Genomic DNA, 13477 nt, shown 5'->3' on the forward strand with positions numbered 1-13477 from the left:
GAATCTTATTTGCAAAAATGTAACTAAATACTAAGACATTTCTTGTAATCTTGACAATTGATTATTAACTGCAGTTTTCTATCAGAAATTTACTTGTCGGTTTTGTTATATATTACTGTATCTTATTATCTATACCATTGTCTTTGCTTTAATATACTTTAAACTTGTTTGGGAGATTGTTGATTAAATAAAAATATCACTAGCAACTTTGACCATAAGCCAAAAAATTGGCTTTATGGCTTTATTTAGTATAAAGAAAAAAGTCACTGTGAAAAAGTATTCTATGTTCCAACTTCTAACTGTAGGTCCAAAAGAATTTGAGATTTGTAATACTTTTTAAATTAAAAAAAAAAAAAAAATATCAATAATAGAAAGAATAAGGGCTTTGAAAACAATAATAAATTTATTTAGACATTTGCAAGGAAATCTGAATACAAATCCTTTCAGATTTCTTTACTCTTTTTATCCAGTCTTTCATTTGTTTTGACCACACATAATTTGACATCAGTTTCCTCTGGTAACTTTCCTTATGTTATCATTAAAAGATATTTAGAAAATGCAGTAAAAGAGAAGAAATGGGAAAATTTCTATAGCTCTGCTAACCAGAGACACTACTTGTAATCTTATTGAATTCTGGTGTATAGTTTAAGGTTTACTTGGTTTTAGGCCATATTATATGCACTGTGCCTTTTCTACTTAATATTATTTGATTAGCACTGTTTCCATAATGTTATAATCTTCATAAACCTCTTTAGTATTTGTATAACATTTTATTTAATTTTCTTTACAATGTTCATTTAGTTGTTTCAAATTATAATGATGCTGCAGAATATCTTTCTGACTAATACTTTTCATAAATGAAATTTTTATAATAAATTTTTTTAAATACAGTTAATATTTGGAACCTTTAAAAGAATGATATTTTCTTTTTATAGAGGATGTGTTCTTGCTTGAAACTGATAACCCAAGGACAACACTAGTATATGGCATTTTTACAACATCAAGGTAATTATTAAACAATTATATTTTATAAGTTAAACAATAAAATTTATTAAGCAATAATGATTATTATAAAAGCATTCTTTTCACTTTAATTTTACATAGCATTTAGGATGTCACCTTCTCATTTTATTACTTTTGCTTGATTACCAAAATATATTTAAGCTGAACTAACACTTGCAAAATAGTTTTGTACAGGATATTTATAATGATTATATGATATTTTTCACACACGCAAAAAAAGGAATTATAATGCAGGAATAAAGTATACTGGACATTTTAAGGAAATAATTTGAAGATTCATGATTCGAATAAAACTTTTGGCACTTCTATTAAAATAATTTTTACTTCTGGAGCAATCTAAAATGACAGCTATTGAGAACTTTTCTCTAACTTCTAATCATCTACTGCCTTCATGGATGAATTAAATGTTTTAATGCTTTATATATTAATGGCTTATTTCAAAACAGACGTTTTTTAGCTTTACAGAATATACCATAAAAATGAACCTTTCCATGATGAACTATTTTAACTTTTTATCACAAATTTTGCCATCTACTTTTAAAATTGCATTTAAATTTTTAGAAAATAAGAAAATGAATCTCTTTCTTTTTCCTTTTTTAGCTCTGTTTTTAAAGGATCAGCAGTGTGTGTGTATCACTTATCTGATATTCAGACTGTATTTAATGGGCCCTTTGCGCACAAAGAAGGACCCAATCATCAGCTGGTTTCCTATCAGGGTAGAATTCCGTATCCTCGCCCCGGAACTGTAAGTATCGAGGAAAGTTTTTGGGAGGGGATTGTTATTTTGCTTTTTAAAAATATATAATTTAACAAAAATGAATATCATACTGATGGTTATTAAATACAAACATAGACCTGCTGGTATATTCATTATAATTTTTCAGACCACTGCTTCCCAGATTTGGAAATTTACATATATGTTATAAATGTTATAGCACTCTCTACAATTTTTTTCTAACTTCTATTGCTAATAAAATCTTATTTGGTTTTCAAGGCCACTAGGTATGTTAGACAAAGCAGAGGTATTTTTCCTAATTTCATTGGCATAGAAACCATAGCTTAGAAAGTGTTAACCTTTCAATGGCAACCTAAGAATTTGGATCCTAGTTACTCTTCACAACTCTTCCTTATATTAAGAAATATCATAATGAAGAAATAACCATATGATAATTAATTAGTGATAAATCATGTGGAGATATTTCAATTTTAAGGGATATATTTAGTTAAAAATTTTATGTTGTTATTTTTAAAAGAAAGAAAATGGTATGTGTGAGCAAATAATTGCAATGAAAGTGATGGTACAATTTAAACAAAATATTTATAAACTATGCAGTTTTGAGGCATACAGATATATCTGTGTATTGCAATATTAGTAGTATTAAGGGGTACATTGAAAACTAACTTTTTCAGCTGAAGTTACGGAGGTGCACTGGAAGGTTGGAAATGAAATTTTTCTGGGACAACGATGATCACAGTTCTACTATTTGTTTTCATTTGGCTCATACTAATGCTGCCTTGAATTCGAGAATACTGATTAGTTTCTGTCTCTGTAAAATGTCCTACAGTATACTGGTTGAGAGGAGATGTTATACAATGGCCCATCAAGAGGAATATAATTTTTTTGTATCTTTGCATTCATAGATTATGGGCATAATTATAAAATGGGTGGATATGAGTAATGAAGAAGGATTTTAAGGAAAATAAATCAAAAGATAGTTCTTAAAATAATATTTACTTAAACAAAATGTTTCTCTTTTCTTTTAACTTAAATATAAAATCCCCTTTCCTATATGCTTTCAGATTCATGCCATATAATTTTTACTAATTGTTGATTCATTTTATTTTTGTGTTATTATTAGAGTTTATTCACAATGTATTATTTACTCTCTTATTTTCTCGTCATCTTAAATTATACCTCTGTCAGTTTTTTTAATAGAAAAAATAGTTTGCTAAACCTTTAAAGAACCTATTTATCTATTCAAAAGTAAAAGGGTTCGAGTTTGGTTTCCTGCTAGGAAGCTCAAAGATTGGTCATTAATACATGTTTTATTAGAACAATTAAGTTTTATTTAACATTGGAAGATTATCAGCATTGCTATTTATCTGTGAAAAAATTAAATTTTAATAAGCCATACTTAATCATAACGCAACAAAATCTTCTCATAGAATTCACAATCTCCTTTTAAATAATTTTTCTTTGATGCTATAGCTCAACAGAAGATGAAAAAGAAATTTCATTATTTTGTGAAACACAAGAAAAATAAGTCAACAGATATATCTATCTTTGGGTACCTCAATCTAGAGTATATTAGATAAAAAGCTATTTTTAATTACATAAGAGAATGGGAAGTAAGAGGGGCAATTGAGAAACTTTTAAATTCCATCGTAACTCAAAAGCTCTCATTGTTTCATGTAGTGTATTTCATGCATTTCAAGATGACTCACTAATACTATATTGAGAATTACTTGATATTTGAAGTTGACCAAGTCATTGCTTCATCTTAACACAACAAAAATTAAGACGTGGTTGTGATTGTGTATACTTCCATCAATTATTCTTTTGAACAATATGGGATTTAGTACAGGAGCAATTGATTTGTAAACTCAGCAAAATTCCATTTACCCTCCAAAAATACCTTAGGACAAACTCCTCAGATAAACCAAGAAAATGAATAAAAGAGAGCCACACTGACTGAATCAGGGTTCAGGGCCTCAGAACCTACATGAGTGTGTTCTGGAGCCAGTTTATACCCAACTCACAGGAGCAGATTGTGCGCACCTTGTCTCAAGTAAGAACATGACAGTGATAACTTGAAATCAACGTAGTCAGAGTATTTACACTATGGAAATTGACACATATTACAAATCAGCGATTTTTGCACCTGAAGAAAAGCCACCCTTGCCCCAACGCTCATCAGACTCTTTATAAATAACAACTTAAAAGGACTCGGAATCGCAGAGAAAGAACTACTCAAGTTAAATAACAATTATAACAATTATTCTACATACATTGTAGGAATAGATAAACCCCTTTCAGTAAAATAAAATGAACTAATGCTAAACTAGAAAATTCTAACAGTCTCTCTTTTCTCTGTTTTCAAGCTCCTAAGAATAAGCATTTTCTTTTCTGTTCTAAAGCAATGTGGGCTAAGCCAGGGCTTGGTGACACACATCTGGAGCTGACTCTGTGAAAAAGGGAGTAGTCGGCACTTGAGACATATTTCTATAATGTGGTTTCTTACATCTGGTACTGAGAAGAGAACAGCTCCTTTAAATTTAAAAAAAAAAAATGTCAGATGAATGATCTTTAAGGAATAAAAGAGTCAGGGTGGAGAAATGACCTCTGGAACTTCTCCCAGAAAAGCATTCCTCCCTGAAGATTTGGTCTCTCCACCCTTCACTGAGCAACATGCCATGAAGTCAGCTCTCTGACTCAGAGTGGCCAATGTCTGTCTCTTCCCTGGACTTCCAGAGTTTAATATCCCACTCACGTAGCCAAAAGACCTATAGCCAAGTGACTGAAAGCATTCCCTCTCCTCTAGGGTTAAGAATGTTGCCTCTGAAGTTGCCAATAAAGGATCAACTGTGATTGCTATACTTTATTTCCCAGTAGTCCAGTTGCCAGGTCAACCTCATAAATATATGACAGGATTCTTAAAGAAATGACACTGGCAGAAATTGTATACTTTTGTTCTAATGTTCCCTGTAGGTGCTTCTTTTAAAGCAGGGTTGATAGCCGTGTTTGAAAACCGCCCCAACCAGCAAGCCGAAGTCAGTAGGAAGAAGACTGCCAATTGTGTCATAATGTTTCTCCATAAGTAATTCAAGTTTGTGGAAGAAATAAGACACCTTTGGTATGTTGCAAAGGGCAGCCAAAGACTGCAGATTCTCTCTGCAACTGAGCTAATATATTACATTATTCTGCTGCAACATGTATAAAGTTTTTGCAGAAGATTGCATTTGCATATACGGTCATGTTAAAGCAGAACCTAATCAAAGTTCAGTTTTAACATCTGTTTAGAAGTGGAGCACAACCATCTGCTTTAATCACTATGTTTTGAACAGGTCTGGTACCTGATATGGCAAAAGGACACAGAAAATTCATACCCTGAGTAGTGTTGGCAAGACAAAGACAAGTTGATTGCTGGCACTTTTGTTGATTACATACATCTTCTTGTTCTTACATTAGAGGTATTTCTATTTCTCATATGTGTTTGGAAACATTCAATTAGTAAATTTTACAATAATATTGAACACATAAGGAATATAGACATGAAAAGTCAAATTATATAGTTTTATATCATTATTTAAAACACGTGAGTAAAATAGACGATGGAATAGACAAAATGTAGGCTGGAGGACAGGTTGTGGGTGAGCCTCATTTGGGAAGACATATAAAAAGTATGAGATTGAGCTGGCCTTGAAACACAGTTGGATGTAGATTAGTTGGATAGGTAAGGAAGGACGTTTCAGGCAAAGGTTACAGCTTACTTTCCAAGACAAAGGTAAAAATGAATAAGTGAGTCCTAGAAGCTCTGCATTTGCTACCAGGACTGAAGGAGAGGATACTTGTAGGTAGTGAAAGATAAACGTAAGGAAGATGAGGGCCAGCTTGTGCCTAAGTATAAGCCTTTAAGTATGTAATTGTTTGTGTTTTAAATAAATGCCTAGATGACCAAGGATCTAAACATAAGATCAGTTTCCTCAAAATACAAGTTTCGCAGACCAATGCTAGCAATTAGTACAGATTCTGGAATGCCTCTAAGTCCATTTAGTTATCCCTATACCATTCATCTTTCAAGTGTTACCGTCAAGCTCCCCTTTATTGTGCTAGTTACTTCTTTTCTGACTAGTTTTGGATTTATTTCCTGCTGCGTTCAGCCTTGCCTACTCAGCCTCTTTCCTCCTCTTTGTGTTCTATGATACAGCAATGCCCCAGGAATTACAGTTCTCTAAATACTCCAAACTTTGTTTACACATCTCTAAACTACTTCAGTGACCTTGTCAGCCTCAAGTTTTCTACTTTCCTAAATTCATTTAAAAAATATTGGTTCTTAAACATATATGGCAATTGATTATGAACCAAGCAGTTATTTATTTTATATTTTTCTTAAATTATTATTATATGTCTTGTTATTTTGCTTGGAATGTGTCCAGCTGTCTAACCAGAAGACTTGTGGCTAGAAGACAATGGTAACTTCTTGTTCTTATGTTTTCTACTGGGCACATCAAAATGCTTTTTGAGTAAAAGCTGTCCAAAGATTGGAATATGGATTAAGATTTGAATATGTTAACGCTGAAAACTATTATAATGGATGTGAGGATTAGGAGAACATTTAGGAGCATAAGAGGATAACAGATGCCCAAGAATACCTGAAAATAGGAACAAAATTAGGTAAGGGCAACAACTGCTGACACTTCCTTAACATGGCATTCTTATTGTTCACTGCATTTCACCTAACACTCAAGTAATCAAAAACACTTAAAATGCCTTAGTTAGGAGTGCTTATCACTACTTGATAAACAGAAAGCTAGAACTGCAGAAAAACAAACACTTAAAGAAAAAGTTTAACCAAAATTACTCAGCGACTGTGGAGTAAAATTATCTTTCTGAAGAATGAGACACCAGACTAATTAATGGACGAAGGCTTTATTTTATGGTAGCACATGTTATATCATTGTTAGATTCGAATACAAAGCTTTCACATATCAGAAGGTTAGGGATAAGTTAGTTACATCTTATTTGTACTTGGCAATGTTACGCAGAACAAATTCTCAAGTCTAGATAGTCTGCAAAGGGTAATCAGTTCTTGTTCTTTTCACTATCATTGTATTTTGTTCTGTGTCTTAGCTGCACAGTTTACACCATGAATCAATGGAAAAAATCATTATTGTCACAAAATATTATTTTGTAATTTTGAAAATAAACGCATACTAAGCAAGAAATTCATTGTGAATAGTGTAAACAAAAGTTCCAAACGGGGGGGCATTTAAATTAATATAAAATATAACTGGTTTGCATTGATTTGTTTGGATACCTATTTTTTTTTGAGCAATTGCAACATAATTTTTTATCTGAATTTTAATTATCGTTAAGTAAAACCCATAAATAAGACATTAATTGAGTTTATCACATGTGAAAATAATTGTTAACTCGAAATTATATAAATCGTAATATGTACTAACTTTGGATCTCCCTGGAACTTACAAATGAGAATGCTTGCAAATATTTAAAGAGACATCTCAGCTTAGCAAACCATAATTAGTGGTGTTTTATGAAGGCCTGGAATTATTTAAATTACCCATACATTTGTTCTTTCCATGTTTTCATTCGGTGAGAAGTGTATTTCCCTTTTTCCACTTTGTATGAAGAATGAGGGTAGAAAACACCCATAATTCTCTACCTTTCAGAAGTATGAAACACATCCATCAGTTTAGTTCTTTGTCCTCATTTGGCCTTCATTGTGGGCAATTTTTAAATGTGTATTTAAATATAACGCTTTTTTCTAGAAGAAAAACATATGAGCCCTAAATGAAAGTCTCGTTAATGAGATAACAAATGAAAGGCTTAGTTTTATTGTTTGTCTCATTATCTCTTTTCTGTGAAGTCATTTAATTGTGTCTTTCTACAAAAACAGAAGTATATTTACTGGTCCTGTAAAAAGTTCTAGTAATGTTAACTGGTCAAAGTTAGTCTAAAAATTGCATTCAGCATGATTCAGTCTAAATGAATGTGCTGAGACTCATTTGCAAATGCGAGTCTGCCTGGCATACTTGCCAGGGGGCACTGATGTTTTGGGATAGCTGTTGCAAGGATTTAACCCAGAAGTTGCCAGGTTTTATTTGGTTCCTAATTTTTTTTTTTTTTCCATTGAGTCAACATTAAAATTTTGGCAGATTTTACATAAAATTTCACATTTCTATTTTCTGTTGAAATCTTGCTACGCTAGGCTTATATTTCTGCATAGGAACAATCAGCTAGAAATAAGTGTTCATTGCCACCTTTGGATAAGGCATAACTTTCCAGTTTGCTATTGTCCTCATTACATGTTACTGTTTACCACAGATGCTGTGCCCATTGGTATTGGTCAGGAAGCTTGCTTCATTACTTCCCTTTTACCTTGTACCTCTTTAAAGAGGATACATGAAAACTAAAACATGAGTGCTTTTGTTTCAAGAAAAATTCAACCATGTATATTTTTTCCTAAAAGTAGAGATATTGACAGGTGTTTAATAGGATTAGACAAATAATGTTTGTATGTGTTAAAAGATTATACCCAACAGCTTTACTCATATCATTTAACACTTGCATCCTATTACTGAGTTTGAGCTCCAGGCTACTGCAGTTCCTAGCCTACCCTCGAGTTTGGCCCGAAGTGCCCTATGAATGGAATCTTCTCCTCAGAAGCCCTTGTCACGCTCCCCTTCCGGAACTGCTGAGGCTGTCCAGCAGTTCTTTTCCAGATCTCAGTAATGTTTTCTATCTGCCACCTTTGAACTTGATGCTCTGCATCTTTTCTCTCTTGGCCAGAATAGAGACCCCTGTTTCATACAGCCCCCGCAGCAAAATTGGATGGCAGATATAATAGAGTGATTTACTCATTAAACTACTCTTCATCACATATCTACTATTTGTCAGCTTTGTTGTAAGTCTGAGGGTGAAACAATGAATAAAATATACCTAGTTAAGATCAGTACACAGCTTACATTCCAGAAGGAGAAACAGACAATAAAAATACAAGCAGCTAATATAAATAGGACTGTGAAGCAAAAAAAAGCCGGCTAAGGCGATAATGGAGATGGAGATGGGGATAGTGGAAATGAGCATGTGACTACACCTTTAAAGAAGAAACTTTTCAATTGAGAAATGAATAAAGTAACAGAGGAAACATAAAATTGTCTGGAGAAGAGTATTTCACACCGGGAAGAGCAAGTGTCAAGATCCTGGAGCAGGAGCGTACTTGAGGCTCAGAAAGACCAAGAACTACTGTGGGAGGGGTAGATGTAGGCCATTCATACAGGAGCTTGCAGGACATGCTAAACTATTGGGTTTATATTATAAGATTAATGGAAGTCACTGGGGTCTTTTCTGTAGGGGGATTGTCAAGTCTGATTTACCACATCCAATACAAGCTCCAGCATTAGAGATCTCTCTTTTGAAAGAAGGGATCAGATGGAATAAAACTCTTGCACATTAGAGTTCTGATTGAATTTGATAACGATAGTCTAAATTTATTTAGCCAATAGCAGCAGTATATTATAGCCATATGATTTTTTTTTTTTCTAACAAGACTATGCCTGGCACAGAATAAAAAATGGAAAAGTAATGGATGAGAAAGGTGAAAAATTACATTATATGCAAAATGGTGTCAGCTGCTCTCTGAAGACAAATAGGATAAGTGAACTTAGCCCCATTCAAATGACCAGATTATACACATTGTATATTCAGTTTCTACAGATAGTTCTGTATAGCATTATATATATTTATGCTGCTTTCTCTTTGATGAGCTGAGCGTAAATGCCCTTAAAACTTGAACTTCTGAGTATTTTGAAAAATAAATGACTTTTGTTCATTACTAAAACTAAGTAACTATTTTATTAATTTTTTTAAAAAATAATTTTTTAGTGCCCAGGAGGAGCATTTACACCTAATATGCGAACAACCAAGGAGTTCCCAGATGACGTTGTTACTTTTATTCGGAATCATCCTCTCATGTACAATTCCATCTACCCAATCCACAGAAGGCCTTTGATTGTTCGTATAGGCACTGACTATAAGTACACAAAGATAGCTGTGGATCGAGTGCATGCTGCTGATGGTAGATACCACGTCCTGTTTCTCGGAACAGGTAAGTATTTGAGCTCAAAGTATACTTTAATGTGTAGTAAAAAAGTATAATAAGTAAGGGCCACAATATTAGAACCAAAAACCCCCCGTCTTTACTTCTATCTGATCATCAGTTGAGGTAGTTTGTATCTCTATGCCTCAGTTTCCACATCTGCAAATTGAATTTAATAAAATAAAATAAAAGGGTTTTTATGAGGAAAAAAAAAGAATTAATATATGTAAAGCACCTAGAATAGTTCCTGTCACATATTATAGTGAAATGTAATAAAAATGGCCTAAATGAAGAGATGGTAAGAAATTTTAAGCATGGGTAAGTGATTCTCTCAACTAAAACAAATTCTGTGACGTTTTTATAAATACGTGGAATCATTTTCCAGTGATAATGATAGATTTGTTCTAGATAATATTTGAACATTCATTTAATAACTCAAATACAGGTAGTTTTAAAAAAACTATTAATGGGACTATTTTAATACATCTACAAATTCTAGTTTGTCAATTTACTTTAATAGACAAGTTGAGTGAGAATACTCTTACTTATAGACCTACATGATGCCTGTGGCAGTGGTTCTCAAAGTGTGGTTCCCAGACCAGACTAGCAAAATCAACATCACCCAACAACTTGTTAGAAATGCAAATTCTTGGGCTTGAACTCTAGAGATGAGACCCAGCTACCTGTGTTTTAACAGGCCATCCAGGTAATTCTGATACACACTAAAGTTTGAGAACCACTACTCAAGAGAAAGAAACTCTAGTTTGTCTGCCAGGGAATAATGAATAAAATCTTTCAAAGATTCCTTACTACCTTTCAGGCAGAGATAAAATCTCTTAACTTGTCTTATCATAATATTAGAACTACTCAATGAAATTAGGTAGTGTCTCTACCACTTTAAGAAATAGATATAAAATATGTTTGTAAACCTCGTTATAAAATGCATAGTGGTAGAATATGTATTCTGTCCGAAGAATAAATTACATTCAGACTTTAATCAATTTAAAATGTGGATATATTTTCTTGGCTAAATATAATTTTCAAAGTGTACTTTTCTTATAAAGTTCTTATTTTATCCTTGTTTATTCTTATACTTAAAACTCCAAATCTGAATCGTTCACGCTTATATAATTTTAACTTATATTGGTCTGAGGTTGAGAATCTTCTGACCTGTATTATTTGGCATCCTCTACCACACTTGAACATATCTGTGTTTTCACTAGTCCTCTCTTTATTTGCTCCGTACCTGAGAAATAACCTTTCCTTCCCAGGCTAACCATGTCCCACTCTGCTCTCAAATTTATCCCCTCCTGCCATCCCCAAAACCTTTCTTTATCGATTATATTCTTACTCACTTTTTTAGTTCATTTTATTCTTCAGTTGATCCTTAGTTTTGAAACCTTAGGCCAGGATAGGAAACTAGACCTAACCTTCACCCATTGCTACCTCTGTTGTAATGCTGATTTTGCTAAGGTCTTCAGTGTTTCCACAATAAGAAGATCCAATGGCTTTTAACCACTGAAAAGCTTCCATCTCCTCTTTGCATCATTTGACATTGTAGAATCTCTTTTCACCTGTTGCTTCAGCCACAAGCCACATAAGTCCCCTTTTCCTTAGCAATCTTTCTCAATTTCCTTCATTAATTTGGTTTCCTTTTGCCCATGAGTATGAGTCTTCCTTCAGATTCTGTCCATGGTCCTTTTCTTTTTACATGTTCTTTGGCCATCTCATTCATTCATTTGGTTTTCATTATCTATTCTGTGTAAACAAATCCCAAATGTATATCTTTGGTCATTGCCATTTCCTGAGCTCACTCTTTGTGTTTACAACTTACTGTTAGATAACACGAACTGTATGGTCCATTAACATTTTGGACATCATGCTTCAAACTCAGTTTATTACTTTTAAGACTTTAACCAATGCTTAATCCAGTCTTCCATATTTGTATTCTTATCGCACATTCCTCTCAAGTTTCTATTTCTCCTTGGTATATACTTTCTCTTATCACAGGACCTGGTAAGTTGAATAAATATTTGTCAGGATGAATTGAAAATAATAACTCAGCCCATTGCTACTATTCATGTAATGAAATGAATTCATAATTGATTTTGAAAGCTAATACCCATTTGTATTTAATCTGTATTCTCCCAAGATGTGGCCCCTAAATCATTGCAAAGAGTTGCTTTTAGTCTAGCTCACATCATTCAATGTGGAGTTTGCATTGAAAAGAAAAATGTTTTTTTCGTGAAGTGAAGTAATAATTGTGGAGTCACATCTCTCCCTAATGTCTCATGTTACTCAGCAAAAATGACTGTTTTCTTTCCCTTTCGAAACCTGTCTTAAAAGTGGACTCTAATGCCACAATTGAGCTGTTTTTTTTTTCCATAAAACTCTACATGAAATATGTAAATTCCATGAATGGAATTTTCAAGTCTTTATAAACTGTGCAGCAGTGTTTATTCAGATAGAAAGCAGTAAAAAGCATCCTTTATACAAGTCTGGCTTTTCTTACCACATAAGTTTCTGGCATCTTTGCACATATTTTTTTATGTTGGTATTTAAACATTTGTATCATTTTGAAAAACAGTATTTAAGCTTATGTTTTTAATTATAGTGGGAAGCTTCCCTAATTATTACTTACAAAGCCACATGAGTCTCTTAAAGACTCTATTCTAATAGGAAAGTACATGTTATGACAATGCTTCTGCCAACACCATCTTTCTGAAGAAATAGTAATCGATTTAATCACTGAAACTTTTCTTCATGGTCATATCAGACCACACTATAATTTAAAAACAGTGATTTCAATTTACCTGAACTCTAACAACCGGTATATCAGTATAAAATATTTACTGCCCAAGTAGTTTCTGGATTGCTGGTGAGATTGCTTCAAAAGAAAATTCTCAGTGCTTGTTTACTGCTAAAAGTAAATAAAATACTTTTCTGAAATGGAACTTGGGAGAACTATAGGTCGCTGTTTCCAGGATTTCTTAGCTTTGTGTATCTAAATGTCTTAGGAAGGATGTAACATTTCTTGAGTATTGCTAAATCCCCAAGTAATAAAAGAACACTTCAGCTGTTATAAATAAATAATGATGCTCCAATTATTGCCACAATAAGGCAAGCTTCTCTCATGGCTTCCCTTTTCTCTGTACCATAGTGGAAAATTCAGAGAATTCAATGAAGACATTAATTGTCAAATAAGATGCTATAAAAATAAATAAATAAAAATAAAAAACTTCTGCAGCAGTTAATAGGAATGCAAATACGTTATTGTGTACCTGCATTCACTTTGAATATTGTGAATGATTTTGTAGCTACCAGATACTCCAAGGTAGTTGTGTGGGCTCGGTGCCTAGTAACAGTTAAAATTAGCCTGTTGCAATTTACTACTGGTTTGAGAGGCTGATAATCTGGCCTTCTACTCTCATGGGCCTGCCTCATTATATTTTGTGTGCTGTCAGATGCCAAGATAGAGTGATAGATGATGATTAGATTAGATTAGATTAGATTAGATATAGAATAATAGAAATGAAAGGTGGGAAGGAGAGAGGGAGGGAGGGAGGAAGGAAGGAAGGAAGGAAGGAAGGAAGGAAGGAAGGAAGGAAGGAAGG

General features: G+C 33.1%; 1 protein-coding gene across 2 annotated transcripts in view; it reads left to right on the forward strand.

Moving 5' to 3' along the window:
* Positions 1-13477, forward strand: part of SEMA3C (semaphorin 3C) — a 158920-nt gene that overhangs the window by 102486 nt on the left and 42957 nt on the right. For both annotated transcript variants that reach the window (XM_025042185.1, XM_015599821.1), the window contains exons 10-12: positions 936-1005; positions 1624-1768; positions 9650-9872. In XM_025042185.1, coding sequence (XP_024897953.1) covers positions 936-1005; positions 1624-1768; positions 9650-9872 — 438 coding nt within the window. The remainder of the gene's footprint in view (positions 1-935; positions 1006-1623; positions 1769-9649; positions 9873-13477) is intronic.

This window comes from Pteropus alecto, unplaced genomic scaffold (assembly GCF_000325575.1).
Source record: "Pteropus alecto unplaced genomic scaffold, ASM32557v1 scaffold69, whole genome shotgun sequence".
Taxonomy (NCBI): domain Eukaryota; kingdom Metazoa; phylum Chordata; class Mammalia; order Chiroptera; family Pteropodidae; genus Pteropus; species Pteropus alecto.